At 40.9% G+C, this 15,103-nt stretch overlaps 2 protein-coding genes across 3 annotated transcripts in view; both read left to right on the forward strand.

Annotated features, from left to right (window-relative positions):
• The window catches only part of Ddx50 (DEAD (Asp-Glu-Ala-Asp) box polypeptide 50), a 42,561-nt gene extending 34,791 nt beyond the window's left edge, over positions 1–7,770 (forward strand). The window contains exons 13-15 of one of the 2 annotated variants that reach the window (XM_013017210.1): positions 1,892–2,026; positions 3,589–3,633; positions 7,268–7,770. In XM_013017210.1, the coding sequence (XP_012872664.1) occupies positions 1,892–2,026; positions 3,589–3,633; positions 7,268–7,546 (459 nt within the window). In that variant the 3' untranslated portion in view covers positions 7,547–7,770. The remainder of the gene's footprint in view (positions 1–1,891; positions 2,027–3,588; positions 3,634–7,267) is intronic. The other variant, XM_013017211.1, reaches the window with a different exon arrangement.
• A 2,999-nt stretch (positions 7,771–10,769) lies between these two features.
• Ddx21 (DEAD (Asp-Glu-Ala-Asp) box helicase 21) overlaps positions 10,770–15,103 on the forward strand; it is a 26,417-nt gene continuing 22,083 nt past the window's right edge. Inside the window, exons 1-2 of the mRNA XM_013017058.1 lie at positions 10,770–10,922; positions 14,571–14,999. Of these exons, the coding sequence (XP_012872512.1) occupies positions 10,836–10,922; positions 14,571–14,999 (516 nt within the window). The 5' untranslated portion in view covers positions 10,770–10,835. The remainder of the gene's footprint in view (positions 10,923–14,570; positions 15,000–15,103) is intronic.

Consider the following 15,103-nt stretch of genomic DNA (forward strand, 5'->3'; position numbering starts at 1 on the left):
ACAGAGGGATTATAGTTGCATAAATCAGGTAGAGAGCACATCTTGTTTTTGGACAATGTCACCTTTTCCCTCATTCCGAGATTTTCCCTTCCGCCCCCACTCTCAGGTTGTACAGTTCATTTTCAACATGGTGTCTAGTGAGATTTTTATCTTTTTAATTGTTATTATAAAGGTGGTATACAGAGGGCTTACAGTTGCATAAGTCAGGTAATGAATACATCTCTTTTTGGACAATGTCACCCTTCCTTTGCTCTCTCCCAGTTTTCTCTCCTGTACCGTCCATAAGTTGTATAGTTCATTTTCAATATAGTGGCTAGTTAAGTACCACAAAAAATTCTTGATTTGTAGTTGCCATGGAACCATGCAGCTGAGCAATAGATTCTGTGTAGTAAACACAGTAGTGTGCAATGTAAGGGCTTCTATATGTGTGGAGAAGGTGGTATGTTAATATTTTTGAGAGTATCCATATAACTGATTCCAGATTGCTATATGATAATGGAACATACATGGTAGCTTTACCCCTAACTACCTAGGACACTGACATTGGGAGGTTCAAGGCCAACCCAAACAAAAAGTTCATGCTCCAGTCAGCTGCTGGTAGCTCACACTTGTAATCCCAGCTTCTCAGGACACTGAAGTCTGAGGATTGGTGTTCACAGCGAGCTCAGATAGGAAAGTCTGTGAGAAAACCGTAAGTAGAACTATGGCTCAAAGTGGTAGAGCAATATCCTTGAGCAAAAAGAGCTCAGGGACAGCGCCCAGGTCCAGATTCAAAACCCATGACAGACCAAAAAAAAAAAAAAGTTGATGATCCATATCTCAATTAGTAAAATACTCAGTTAATATCTCCCTCACTTTCCCTAGAACTAGGGTTTGAACCTAGGACATCACCTTTTTTTTTTTTTTTTTTGGTACTGGGGGTCGAACCCAGGACGTTGCACTTGCTAGGCAAGCGCTTTGCCACTGAGCTACATCCCAGCCCTAGGACTTTATTTTTTGAAGATGCAATCTAGTGAACATTTCCCTGCCTACGCTGGCTTTGAACCTCAGTCCTCCAGATCTCAGTCTCCTGAGTAACTAGGATTACAGGTGCCAAGCTTAATTCTTTTTTTTTTTTTTTTTTTGGGTCCGGTCGTGGGGCTTGAACTCTGGGCCTGGGCGCTGTCCCTCAGATCGTTAGCTCAAGGCTAGCGCTCTACCACTTGAGCCACAGTGCCACTTCCAGCTTTTTTCTTTTTGCTTTATGTGGTGCTGAGGAATTGAACCCAGGACCTCAGGCATGCAAGGCAAGCGCTCTACCACTTTTCCAACTTCCCAGCCCCAAGCTTAATTCTTAATCTTAAATCTTCATTACTGGTGCCAAACTTGATTCTTAAAGCATAATGGTTAAATAGTATTTATATAGTCTTAACAGTAATACACAGAATATTTTCAATGATGTTTAAAAAGTAGTCTTCTAACACAGTTTCAAAAAGATTATTATTTTTTTTTTAGTAATCATGTTATGAGCAGCCATGTTGCCACATAAGAAATGAAGAGTTGGCTGGGCGCTGGTGGCTCACACCTATAATCCTAGCTACTCAGGAGGCTGAAGTCTGAGGATCATGGTTCAAAGCCAGCCCGGGCAGGAAAGTCTGTGAGACTCTTATCCCCAATAAACTACTAGAAAACTGGAAGTGGCGCTGTGGCTCAAGCGGTAGAGTGCTAGCCTTGAGTAGAAGAGCTGAGGGATAACGCCCAAGCCCAGAGTTCAAGCCCCACGACTGACAAAAAATAAAAATTAAAAAAAAGAAATGAAGAGTTGTGTCAGGAAGGGATACAGACTTAGAGCTTTATTGTTTTGCTTGCTAGTGATTTTTTCGCAAATGTAATGTTACTTCTGTTCTTTAAGGGATTTGTGACCATGACACTCGAAAGCCCAGAGGAAATACAAGATATCAATTGTGCTTGGAAAGAACTTAACAGAAAGCTGAGTAATAATGCTGTATCCCAAATTACCAGAATGTGCCTCTTAAAAGGAAATATGGTAAATTTTTCTAACTACTTACAAAGATTTTTAATCCAATATCAAAAAATGTTTATAAAGACTGCCAACGTTTTCTGTTTCTTTATTTGAAGCCTGATGTGATGAATAATACTACTGGTTTTGGTTCATATATCTGCTTACCTTTTTGGAGAATTATATAAAGGAAACTATTCAGAGCTCTCAGTTATTCTCCTTCTGGTTTAATCAATACCCTAGTAATTTAAGTTTCTGCCACGATACACATATCATATATGATTGTGTATCTTTCTTTTGTCTTTTTGTTGTGGGGCTTGAACTCTGGGCCTGGGCGCTGTCCCTCAGCTCTTCAGCTCAAGGCTAGCGCTCTATCACTTGAGCCATAGCGCCGCTTTTGGTTTTCTGGTGGTTAATTGGAGATCAGAGTCTCACTGACGTTCCTGCCTGGGCTGACTTTGAACTGCAATCCTAGGATCTCAGCTTTCTGAGTAGCTAGGATTACAGGCATGAGCCACTGTCACCCTGCTGTATCTTTATTTTCTAGGGCTTAGTAATTTATGCCTGCAACACTTTAAACAACTTGATAATTTAAAGTAGACACAATTTTGATTTTTGTTGTATAACTTTTTTTGTTTGTTTATTTGGGGGTAGTAGGGTCTAACTTAAGGTCTCCAGTTTGTTAAGCAGGCATTCTACCACCTCAGCCATGCCCCAGCCAGACAATATTGTTTTTTAACTACTATTGGTTGCTATTGGTTAACTACTATTGGTAGGTTATTTTCATATGGTATGATTAAAATTTTCATTTTAGTGATTTTTTTCCTAATGGTTTTGAGAAAACATGTTTTATTTATTCATCTCCCTATACAACACAGGTTCATTCTAACCTAAAATTTATTAACTAGATTGTTTATTGGAAATAACCAGCTCTCTCAAGGTATAATGATATTTTCTTCAACACAGATTTAATTCAAATATGAGAAAAATATACACCTTCACAAAAGAATGTAGAAAGGTTAAATAAAAAGATCCACAGGCATAACCAGTTGTTGAGTACTAAATTAACTTTCAACCTACAGTCAACCAAAACTTCAGAGGAAATGTCTTTGGGTTATATCAGTCTTATTATCTAATAACATTGCAGCTTTTCATGCAAGAAACTTTGTGACACTAAATTTCAGTTATTTAAAATATATTTGTAGTGGCTATGTACTGAACCTCATCATCTTAATATGTGCTAGGGAAGCATTCTACCACTGACTTGCCTGTAGCTGCTCACTAAATTTTTAAAATAAGTTTTTTAGAAGAATCATTTTATAAGGGCTATGGAATCTTGATGTCTATAAAAATTCTAGAGAAGCTTCTTGGTTCCTTTTAGCAGTAGATGAGATACTATATTTACTTCTCAGATTTAGGAAATCTGTTATATGTTGTTATGGATTATCTTAACTATTTTGATTATATAAGCAACCATGGAATGCATATAATTCTTTTTTTAGAGCAAATGTGAGATTATTACAAATACTCATTTGTTAGTAAAAATTAGCATATACATCTAAATGAGAATGTTTTTGTTTTGCTTTTAGGGTGTTTGCTTTGATGTTCCCACAACTGAATCAGAAAGATTACAGGTATTTAATTTAATTTTTTGCTGATCCTGGGGCTTCAGCTCTAGGCTTGAGCGCTGTCTCTGACCTCCTTTTTGCTCAGGGCTAATACTGTACCACTTGAGCCACCGAGCCACTTCTGGCTTATTCTGTGATTAATTGGAGATAAGGTTCTCACAGACTTTCTTGCTGGCTTTGAACTGTGATCCTCAGATCTCAACTTCCTAAGTAGCTAGGATTACAGGTATGAGCCACCAGCACCCAACTTACTTAATTTTTTATCTGCTAAAATAGTTTAGTATTTATCTTCTTAAAATTATTATTATTTTTCATACAAAGGGATTTCAGTTCAACATAGCAGTTTATGAGTATGATACATTTTGGCCAATATCACCTCTTCCACCATTCTTCCCCATTTGAGTAAGTATTAAGATTATTTTGAAGCCAAGCTACCAGAGACTTGTGCCTATACTTCTACATACTCAGAGAACTGAGATCTGAGTGTTGAGACTGGGCAGGCAAATCCCAATTATTATCTCCAAGTAACTAGCAGAAAGCTGGAAGTTGAGGTATAATGAGCAAAAAAACCAAGTGAGAGCATGAGGGCCTAAGTTGAACCCAGTATTGCACACATAAAAGATGGTTTTGAAAAGCTCATAGTATTATTATCATGCATAAATCAGTAATTCCTTAACTGTAAATTCCTTAACTGTAATTCCTTAACTGTTTACTGTAAATAATTTCAAACATATAAAGAATTGTATACTAAATTCCTATAAATACATCACCCAGCATTTGATCATTTTTGTGGGTTTTGTGTGTATGTGTGTGTGTATGTGTGTGTGTAATGCATGCTGGTACTAGGGATCAAACTCAGTGTCTGAATGCTGTCCCTTAGCTTTTACTTGTGGCTCCTTTGTGGTTAATTGGAGATAAAGAGTCTTATGGACTTGTCTGCCTGGGCTGGCTTCGAACCAACCTCAGCCTCAGACCTCAGCTTCCTGAATAGGCTTACAGGTGTGAGCCACCCATCCCCAGTGCTTTTGTGTGTTTTTTTTTCTCCCTTATTTTGTTTTTTTACCAACTTTCTCAATGTCTTTAGAGACAAAAGTCTAGGCATTCTGTTAGGTCTCCCATAAATATTTCCACATATCTACATGTTAAGGACTTTTAAAAAATTACTCATAAAAAATTAAGTTCATCCAGACAATTTTTTTTTAGGGGGGTGGGGAAAGAGAAAGGTCAGGTCTGGGCACTGTCCTTGAATTTTTTTGCTTAACCTAATGTGCTTCTATCACGTTAAGCCACAGCTCTACTTCTGGTTTTCTGGTATTTAATTAAAGATAAGAGTCTCATAAACTTTCTGCCTGCACTGGCTTTGAACTGTGATCCTCAGACCTCAGCCTCCTGAGTAGCTAGGATTACAAGCGTGAGTCACTGGTGCCAGCTTTAGCTGTATTTTTCTTTTTATTTTTGGTACTAGGAATCAAACCCAGGATGTTGCACTTTCTAGGTAAGCACTTTGCCTCTGAGCTACATCCCAGCCCAATTTTTAGCCTTTTTAGAAATTTAGTATATATTGTGTAAACATTTCTATGCCAACTATGTAGTTACTAATTATTATTCTCTAGCATTCACTTGTATTCAATTATTCAAATTTACTGTTATAAACAAGATTTCTCTGAACATTAGTATATCTAATTCATACATTGACACATTTATTTGATTTTTTGCTAATCTTGGAGATTGAAGCTAGGACCTTTTTCATGCTAGACAAACATTCTACCACTAAGCTACATTCCAAGCCTTTTGCCTTGTTTAAGTTTTCTCTCTTTTTTTTTTTGTTGTTGTTGTGTTTGAACACAAGGCCTCTGCTTGAGCTATTTGTCCATTCCTTTTTTGATTTTAAGTTGTATTTCAGATGTCTCATGTTTTTGCCCAAATCTAGCCTCACATTGTGATACCCCCTACCATTTAGCTATTACTCAGGTGCATACCATCAGTGTCAGTTTATCTGTGGAGATGGTATGTTGGGATGTTTTTGCTTGGACTTGCTGTAAAGCACAGCTCAGTGATCTCTGTGTCCTGAGTAAGTAGGATTATTTGCTCAGCCAGTAGTACTCATTTATTTATCTTGAATTGTTTATACCAGTTCTGTAAGCTTAAAAAAGATTATTAGACTTTGCCAGAGAACCACTTAGACATCCAGGTACAGAGAACAAAGAAAGATTTATTGCCGGGAAAGGGGGCTGGTAAGTTTCTTTTCACAAGGGAGAAGTGCGAAGAAGCGCCAGCTATTGTCTGAGGTGACTATATAACCTAGGAGGTTTAGGAGGGGCTAGAAGGGGCTAGGAGGTGGAGACCCTGGTGTGGATGTGTAGGCCAGGGGCCTCATCATGGCAGACTAGGATTTAATGGCTGCTGTCCAAATAGTAGATAAGGGGTCCTGCAATTGCCCAGACCTGAAGGTCTTGTTGCCTTATATGGTGGTAACTGCCCCAGAGAAGTGCCATCCCAAGGTAAAGGTGTTTGGAAGTTGGTTATTTACTGCCTTTACTACATGGGCCTGGTGTTGCCTAGGAAGGGAGCATGCTCTTAGCATGGAGAAGGGAACTCATTTTGCTAACAAGTTCCAAATTATTTGTACCTCTTTTTAAGTTCTTTCCTGATGTAGGAAGTATTATGATACATTTTCATTTTATTTTTTGGTTCTTTAAACATACTTCCTCAAAATACTTCACTTCTTATTGGTGGCATATCTCTGTGCTGACAAAGTAAAGAATGATCTCTTTTAGAATGTATGAAACAGGCATGGCAGTGCATGCCTGTGATTCCAGCAATCAAGAGGCTGAAGCAGGAGGATTGTGAGTTTGTGGCCAGTCTAGGCTTCATAGTGAGACCTTGTCTCAAAAAAACAAAACAAGCAAGCAAAATGTATAAACTGAGTATGAATTTAGAGTCTTGATATGATTCTGAGTGCTTCTTCAGAGACTAAAATTGTATTGCATGAACTTTTTTTGCTTTATTTTTTAGTTTTCATTTTTGTTGCAGACATTTTAATTAAGAAAAAGGGTTTTTGGTTGTTTGTTTTGTTTTTTGAACCAATCCTGGGGCTTGAATTCATGGCATGGGAACTGTCCCTGAGCTTTCTTTTGCTCAAGGCTATATCACTCTACCACTTGAGCCACAGCACCACTTCTGGTTTTTCTATTTATGTGGTACTAAGAAATAGAACCCAGGGCTTCATGCATGCTAGGCATGAAGCCACAAAGCCACACTACCACATTCCCAGCCTGAAACAGGGGTTCTTTAGCTAAGAGATAAAGGATATAAAATAGCCAGGTACCAGTGGCTTATGCCTGTAATCGTAGCTACTTCAGAGGCTAAGGATTGTGGTTCAAAGCAATCTGGAGCAGAGAAAAGTCCATGAGACTCTCAGTCGCCATATTAACTACCAAAAAACAAGGTAGAGCTGTGCTCAAGCGGTAGAGCACTAGCCTTGAGCAAAAAAACTTGGGGACAGTGCCCATTCCCTGATTCAAGCCCCAGCACACTCCCTGTGCCCCCCTCCCCACCTCCCTAAAATGGCCTCTTTACTCACTGCTTACTTATGGTTTCTATTTAGCATTCATATTAATCCTGTTAATTTCCCTCACAGGCAGACTGGCATGATTCAGACTGGATACTCTCAGTACCTGCCAAATTACCTGAAATTGAAGAATATTATGATGGAAACACATCATCTAATTCCAGACAAAGGAGTGGGTGGTCAAGTGGCAGATCAGGCCGATCAGGCCGGTCAGGTGGCCGATCTGGTGGCCGGTCTGGTAGACAGAGTCGACAGGGGAGCAGGTCAGGAAGTCGACAAGATGGTAGAAGAAGAAGTGGGAACAGAAATCGATCAAGAAGTGGGGGCCACAAACGGAATTTTGACTGAGCATTTGACAGTTAATCTACAAGTGTGAGCTTGCCTATTTCTGCCTAATCATGTACATTATCCACCAAAAATTAGGTCATCATAGTTGAGGTATGTGTCTGCAATTTGCGAAGAAGTTGGTCGTATTTTTTTAAAAAGTATTTCAACAGAATGGTTGTAACAAATCTACTTATCCAGTTATACCTTTGAATAATAAAGAAAAAATCTTTTATTATCTCTGTTCACTGTGTGTTGAGAATTTTCTCAATGTAGTCTTAAAAATTTGTTCTAAGACTTGGCAATTTTACCTTACTCAAGGTTTCTAAACATTCTATAAAATATGTATTTATATTTTTATATTCAGATCATTCCTTCTATATGTTATGTGACAGAAAATAAGATCCTTTTTACATTGAAGGTCTGTATAAACTGATAGCATGGCTAATTAGGTATAGCATTTTAAGTTCTAAATAAATTTTATTAAAAATTATATAAGTAGTGCACAATCCTAAGTTTATTCAGTATACTTACTGGCTGCTATGTGTCCATTGCTTTGTTAATCACAATAATATATTTGTGAACAGGCACAGTCACTATCTTCATGAAAAGTACTGACAAGCAATGATAGAGATTAACAAAAGCTAAGAGAAAGGTAGGGTTGGAGTGCTAAGGACATAGTTGGGGTATATCACATGGGTTTTAGGAATCAGAAAGACTTTTTTTTTTTGGGTCCGGTCGTGAGGCCTGAACTCTGGGCCTGGACGCTGTCCCTCAGCTCTTCAGCTCAAGGCTAGCGCTCTACCACTTGAGCCACAGCGCCACTTCCGGCTTTTTTCTTTTTGCTTATGTGGTGCTGAGGAATCGAACCCAGGGCCTCTGGCATGCAAGGCAAGCGCTCTACCACTGAGCCACCTTCCCAGCCCCAGAAAGACTTTTTAAAGCAAGTAGTATACAGCAGAAAGAAAAGTGGATGTATTTTGTTATATATATATGACATATATATATATATTATATATAATAGAAGAGTTTAGAAGGCTTGCAGGCAGAGCAGCTTAGGACTTTCTGTTAGTTCAGTACAATTTGCATGTGGTAGACAGAGGACAGGAATAAAAAGAGAAGGATGGTTTGGACAGGTGGCTCAGTAATAGTGTACTTGCCTTGCATGCATGAGGCCCTGGGTTCATTTCCTCAGTACCACATAAGCAGAAAAAGCTGGAAGTGGCGCTGTAGCTCAAGTGGTAGAGCACTAGCCTTGAGCCTAAAGAGCTGAGGGACAGCGCCCAGGCCCAGAATTCAGGCCCCACAACCGGCAAAAAAAAAAAAAAGGATTTAGAGGCCTTAATGGTAGGATTTAACATGGTTTGATTTTTGTATTAAGAGAGATGATTGGCTGCAGAGGAAACTGGATTGGAGAGGTCAAACTGGAGGCCAAGAGATCTTAAGAGACCATAAGAGGGCTGGTATATAGTTCAGTAAAATAGCATATGCAAGATTGGGCTCAATCCTTAGGACTACAAAAATAAAGATTTTTTTAAAAACTAGGCCATAGGAGTGATATAAGATAGAGATTATGGTAACCTAAATTCATGATGCATATACTTGAGAATTTGCTATTTGTCCAGAAATCACATCTGGAGACTAGGTAGTGACTTATGGTTCCAACACAGATAATTCTTAACTGTTAGGCTAAATAGAGGCAGTACACATTAAAAAATAAAGTAGATTTCAGTCAAGCATCGGTGGCATACAGCTGTAATCCTAGCTACTCAGGGGACTGAGATCTGAGGATTGCAATTGGAAGCCATCCCCAGGCAGGAAAGGCCATGAGACTCTTACCTCCAATTAACCACCTAAAAAACAGGAGTGGAGCTGTTGTCCAAAGTGGTTAGAGCACTATCTTTGAGCCCAAAAAAGTCAGTGACAGCGCCCAGGCCCTGAGTTCAAGCCCCCACAACTGACAAAAAAAGGTAGAAGTTTTTAGGATAAATGTTAGGACTCCTATTGATAGGAGAGAGGCAAAAGAATGAAACCTGTTTTTTGTTTGTTTTTGACAGGGAGGTATCACACTAGGAGGAATAACAAAACAGTAAAAGGTAGAAAATGGGAATAGGGTGTTGGGAAGGTGGCTCCGGTGGTAGAGGTGCATGTCTTCCATTCATGAGGCCGGGGGGTTTGATTCCTCAGCACCACGTACAAAGCCGGAAGTGGTGCTGTGGCTCAAGTGGTAGAGAGCTAGCCTTGAGCTGAAGAGCTGAGGGACAGTGCCCAGATCCAGATTTCAGGCTCTGCGATCAACAACAACAAAAAGAGGGAATAGGGTTAATTCGAGATGGTATTTTGGTATTGTGGCCCGTGAGGTTTTTTTTTAAAAAGAGATCAGCAATTTGGCAATTGGGTTTATAGGTCTGAAGCTTATATTTGTCCACAAATGAGAATAATAAAAAGCTGAGATTGTAATTAATATAGTAGATGCGATTTTCCAGGAAAGACTGAGAAAAGAACTTGGAGAGATACACTAGTGCACTCGATACATTAAAAATTAAGGGGGCTGGGAATGTGGCTTAGTGGTAGAGTGCTTGCCTAGCATGCATGAAGCCCTGGGTTCGATTCCTCAGTACCACATAAACAGAAAAAGCAGGAAGTGGAGCTGTGGCTCAAGTGGTAGAGTGCTAGCCTTGAGCAAGAGAAACTCAGGAACCGTGCCCAGGCCCTGAGCAAACCCCATGACTGGCACAAAAGAGTTGAGAAACACAAGCGATGATGAGACGGTGCGCCCCTTTTACTGGACCCTAGGTGCCCAGTGCTTGCAAGAGGGCCTCTCTCGATAGTCTATAAAGCTTCCTTAGGAGTTCATTAGCGCTGTCCTCACAACTGACTGGAGGGATCACTCAGGTGTTTGAGCGTGCGCATGAATGAAATGTGCCGACGCTTTGAACTCGGGTTCTTATCCTGGAGCGGGCGTGTGGCCGCCGGTCTGACCTTGCAATCTATCAAAAGCACTCTCCAGGCAACATGAAGACGTCTTCATTGACCAGGCAGGGCTATTTGTGGGCTTCCCTCCACCCTACCCTCAGGTGGGCGCCGCCTTGGGCAAGAATCGCAAGCTGCCAACGCTCGACATGCAGGTAGTCAGCGGCCGCTATTTCCTAACCAAAATCTGGAACTCCGACTTCCGTGAAGCCGCTGCTTCCGCCGGAAGTGCTATGCCACCGGAAGTGACTACAGCTGGGTGGGCCTACGGGACGGTACTATCTCTTCCTCTGCACGCGGTTAAGGAGACCGGTCTGCCTTTGGCAACTGGCGCTGAATTATGCCGGGAAAACTCCGCAGCGACGCTGAATTGGAATCAGACACGGCTGTGGAAAAGATGGAGCCACTGCGGAAGCAAAATGAGAAGGTAATTTTGGGGAACCCGGGGCAAGGCAGACGCTGGGCCCTGGGGTTCGGGACACGCGGAGGCTCGGCCTCCCGGAGGTTGGCCGTGCGGCTCTGCAGGCCGGTGTCCCTGTAGTGCGGCTGCCCCGGGCCAGCGGGCGTCGCGACCTTACGTGTGGCCGACGTGTCGTGCCGGCTTTTACACTCCTCTAGGCGGGAGGCGGGATCTGAGACCCTAGAGTGCGGGTGCCCACGTGGTCCTGGGAGACGGGGCACCGGCACCTGCCTTAGTGCTTGCTGTGTCCGCGGTTAGGCCCCAGGGTTGAGGCTCAGCCTTTGCGTCCGGTGTGAGCGTCCACGAAAGGAGTTAGAACGGAAGACAAAGCTTTCGGCTACCCAGATCCTAAATAAACTCTTGCCGCACGTGGCTGAGCCTTCATTGACATTTCAGTTTCCTATAATAAGGGAAGTAGATTTTGTTTCCGGCTTAAGCAGCCTGCCCTTAGTGAGCTAGTGGGCCGGGCGCCGGTGGCTCACGCCTGTAATCCTAGCTCCTTTGAAGGCTAAATTCTGAGGATCGCTGTTCGAAACCAGCCCTGGCAGAAAAGTCTGGGAGACACTTATATCTGATTAATAATAATATTTTTAAAAGCTCGAAGTGGAGCTGAGGCTCAAGCGGTATATCGCTATCCGTTAGCTAAAGAAGCTCAAGGGACAGCGCCCAGGCCCTGAGTTCAAGCCCCTGGACCGGCACATACACAAAAAGGAGGTCCCCAAGTAAGACTAGGAGTACATGCATTGTGGTCATTGTCACCCCTTTCATCGTTACTTTCTTACAGAATGGTGACAAGTGAGCACATTCTAAATTAGTTTGGTAGTTATCTGGTTGTTTTTACTTTTTTAAAAATTTACTTATTTTTAGTACTAGGAATCAAATTCAGAGCTGTGCCCTTGCTAGGCAACAGCTTTTCCACTGCTGAATCCCCAAAGCAGCCTTATGATTGTTTTTCTCATTAAAGTTTTTCATTATATTTTTATTGCAAAGATACTGTACAGAAGGGTTACAGTTGCATGAGTAAGGTAATGTGTACATTTCCTCTCCAGCATTGTTACCCCCTCCTTTGTCTTTCCCCAACCAAAATTCATTTTTAAGGTAGGGTCCTGTGCATCTCATTATTACAATCGGTCAGCCTGTATCCTTGTTTGAGCATTTTTGTTATTTCCCTTCCCCTCCCCAGATTAGAAAAATGTATTCACAAATGCAGGGTACCGGAATCAAATACAGTGAAAACAGGGTTATACCATGGGGGAAGAACATATGAAAGGAACAAATCAATAGTACATTATAAGTACATTAAAAATAACATCCAGCCTCATACTTTTTGACTGATATAACTTTATTTGAGCCTGAGATAAAGTTAGTGGATATTCCTTATATTATTGTGCACGGCTTCCAATTTTCTTCCTTTCATCTGCATGGGTTTTCTGTTGGAAGCTCTTAAATACTGAAGTATTTTGGCCCAGGGAACACAGACCTGTTAGTTACAGGTGGTAGGGAAATACTGTTTCCCATTTACTGACTCTTCATCAGTCAGTATAGGATATGAAAGTATATGTCAATTATAGAATGCCCAGAAGAGGGACCATACCCGCTTACTTATAGGAAGCTTACTCTTACTCAGTACAAGGGATGAAAGGACTGAAATTTCTGCAGCACACTAGCTTATTTTTCATGACTTACATTTAAATTTTTTCCAAGTTGCTGAGATTGAACCAGAGCCCTCCAGCATGTAAGACAGATGTTGTGCCCCTGAACTATGATACTCTCAGTCCTTTGTCTGTGACTTGAAGGCTGAAGTCAGGCAGAAAGAATTTAGCTCAGTAGAATCCCCATAGTTCTGTAATTGGCTTGGGAGTCACCACGAGAGATACTGAGGTACCCACAGCACCTAAATGTGTTGGTAGTTTTTGCTGTTAGGAAAAGTTGGAGAGGACTGGGAATTTCAGGTAATAGAAATAATCAACTGTTTGTTTTTGAGGTTTTTTTTACCTTTTCCAATAATCAACTGTTTGTTTTTGAGGTTTTTTTTTTTTTACCTTTTCCATGGATTTGTAACTTGTATGTGTATTTTGCTTTAAGTATGTGAATTTTGGGAGTTGGTCCTGGGACTTGAACTCAGGGCCTGGCTACTGTCCCTAAACAATCTGGCCCAAGGCTTATGCTCTACCATTGAACCATAGCTCTACTCTATTTGGTGGTTAATTGGAAATAACAGTCACAGACTTTCCTGTGTGGGCTGGCTTTGAACCTTGGTCCTCAGATCCAGCCTCCTTTGTACCTAAAGATTAGAGGTGTGAGCCACCTGTGTCCTTTCTTTAAACATCCATAGTAGGGGCTGGGGAGGTGGCTCAGTGGTAGAGTGCTTACCTTGCATGCATGAGGCCCTGGGTTTGGTTCCTCAGTACCACATAAGCAGAAAAGGCCGGAAGTGGCTCTGTGGCTCAAGTGGTAGAGTGCTAACCTTGAGCTGAAGAGTTAAGGGACAGCACCCAGGATCAGAATTCAGGCCCCAAGATGGACCAAAAAACAAACAAAAATTTACATATCTATAGTAGAATAAATTCTTTTTTTTCTTCCCTCCTCCACCCTAGAATAAATTCTTATAGCATTTTGTTTCATAGTGTCCTTAAGTTAATTCAGTTTGCTCTTTTGAGATAGACAGGTCCATATCTATGTTTCCCTGTTTTGCCTGTTTTTTGTTTGTTTTGTCATGGTCGCTGGCACTGTCCCTCAGCTCTTCAGCTCAAGGCTAGCACCCTACCACTTGAGCCACAGCACTACTTCCAGCTTTATTCTGCTTATGTGGTGCTGAGGAAGCTAACCCTCGGCCTCATGCACACGAGGCAAGCACTTTACCACTGAGCCAACTTCCCAGCCCCCCTACTTCTTTTTTTTTTTTTTTTGGCGGTCATGGGGCTTGAACTCTGGGCCTGAGTGCTGTCCCTCAGCTCTTCAGCTCAAGGGTAGCTCTCTACCACTTGAGCTACAGCGCCACTCCCGGTTTTCTGGTGGTTTACTGGAGATGAGTTTCACGGAATTTCCTGCCTGGGCTGGCTGGCTTTGAATTGCGATCCTCAGATCTCAGCCTCCTGAGTAGCTAGGATTACAGGTGTGAGCCACCAGAGCCTGGCCCCCTACCTCTTTTCTTAATAGGAATTTTAGCAGGGAGAAAAACATAAACATGCTTAGCCTCCGTCATATATGTCTGTGGATATTTATAACTTTCTCTGTTTGAATTAACTTTGGCCAGTACTAGATCACTTTCTAAACTGTAAGAGTCTGTTGGAGTATCTCATGAATGACTTGAAATGTCAGGAAAATTCAGTTTTACAATGATTTAACCAGTATGAATTGAGTAGTTGCTAAGAGCCTGTCTGGATGGTCCATGCTAATAAACACGTTTGAAATGTATTTATAGCCATATAACTAAGAAATGGTACTAAAAAGCATTCAGTTTGATTTTTGCCTTATCACAAGGTCAAAAAACAAATGTTGGAATGCCTGAAAATTAAGTTCCTCAATTTCAAGTAATCTTGAAACAATATACAAATAATATACAAATGAGATAGATACCTTGTTCTGTTTAATCTACATTATTATTTTTTTTAGAAAATTAGAAAAGAAAAGCCAAAACCCAAGAAGACTGAAGAGTCATCAGAAATTCAGGAAGAAGCTGTATCCCCTAAAACTAAAAAAAAGAAAACTAGGTCTTCTGAAGTTGATATGAGTTCTCCTAAATCCAAAAAGGCAAAAAAGCAAGAGGAGTCATGTCAGGATGATAGTATTTCTTCTAAAACTCAGAATGCTAAAAAGAAAAAGGAACTCATTGACAAGAAAGTTGTCTCCCCTAAAACTAAGAAAGTGCAAAAAAGTGAGGTGGCTTCTGAAGCTCCTAAGCCCAAGAAAATGAAGAAAGAAAAAGAAGTGAATGGAGAAATTGGAGAGAAAAGTCCCAAATTGAAGAATGGACTCTCTCATTCTGAACCTGACTCTCACTCCAGTGAAGCTGCCAGTGAAGAAAACAGTGAGACAGAGCAGGTAAAGTTCCACTGTAATGGACAGCACATAAGTACTTCTCATTGTTGCAGAAAAATACATAATTACTACATTTATTTTTTTTAATTTTATTTTATTTGTGAAAT

This window comes from Dipodomys ordii, unplaced genomic scaffold (assembly GCF_000151885.1).
Source record: "Dipodomys ordii isolate 6190 unplaced genomic scaffold, Dord_2.0 Scaffold34, whole genome shotgun sequence".
Lineage (NCBI taxonomy): Eukaryota > Metazoa > Chordata > Mammalia > Rodentia > Heteromyidae > Dipodomys > Dipodomys ordii.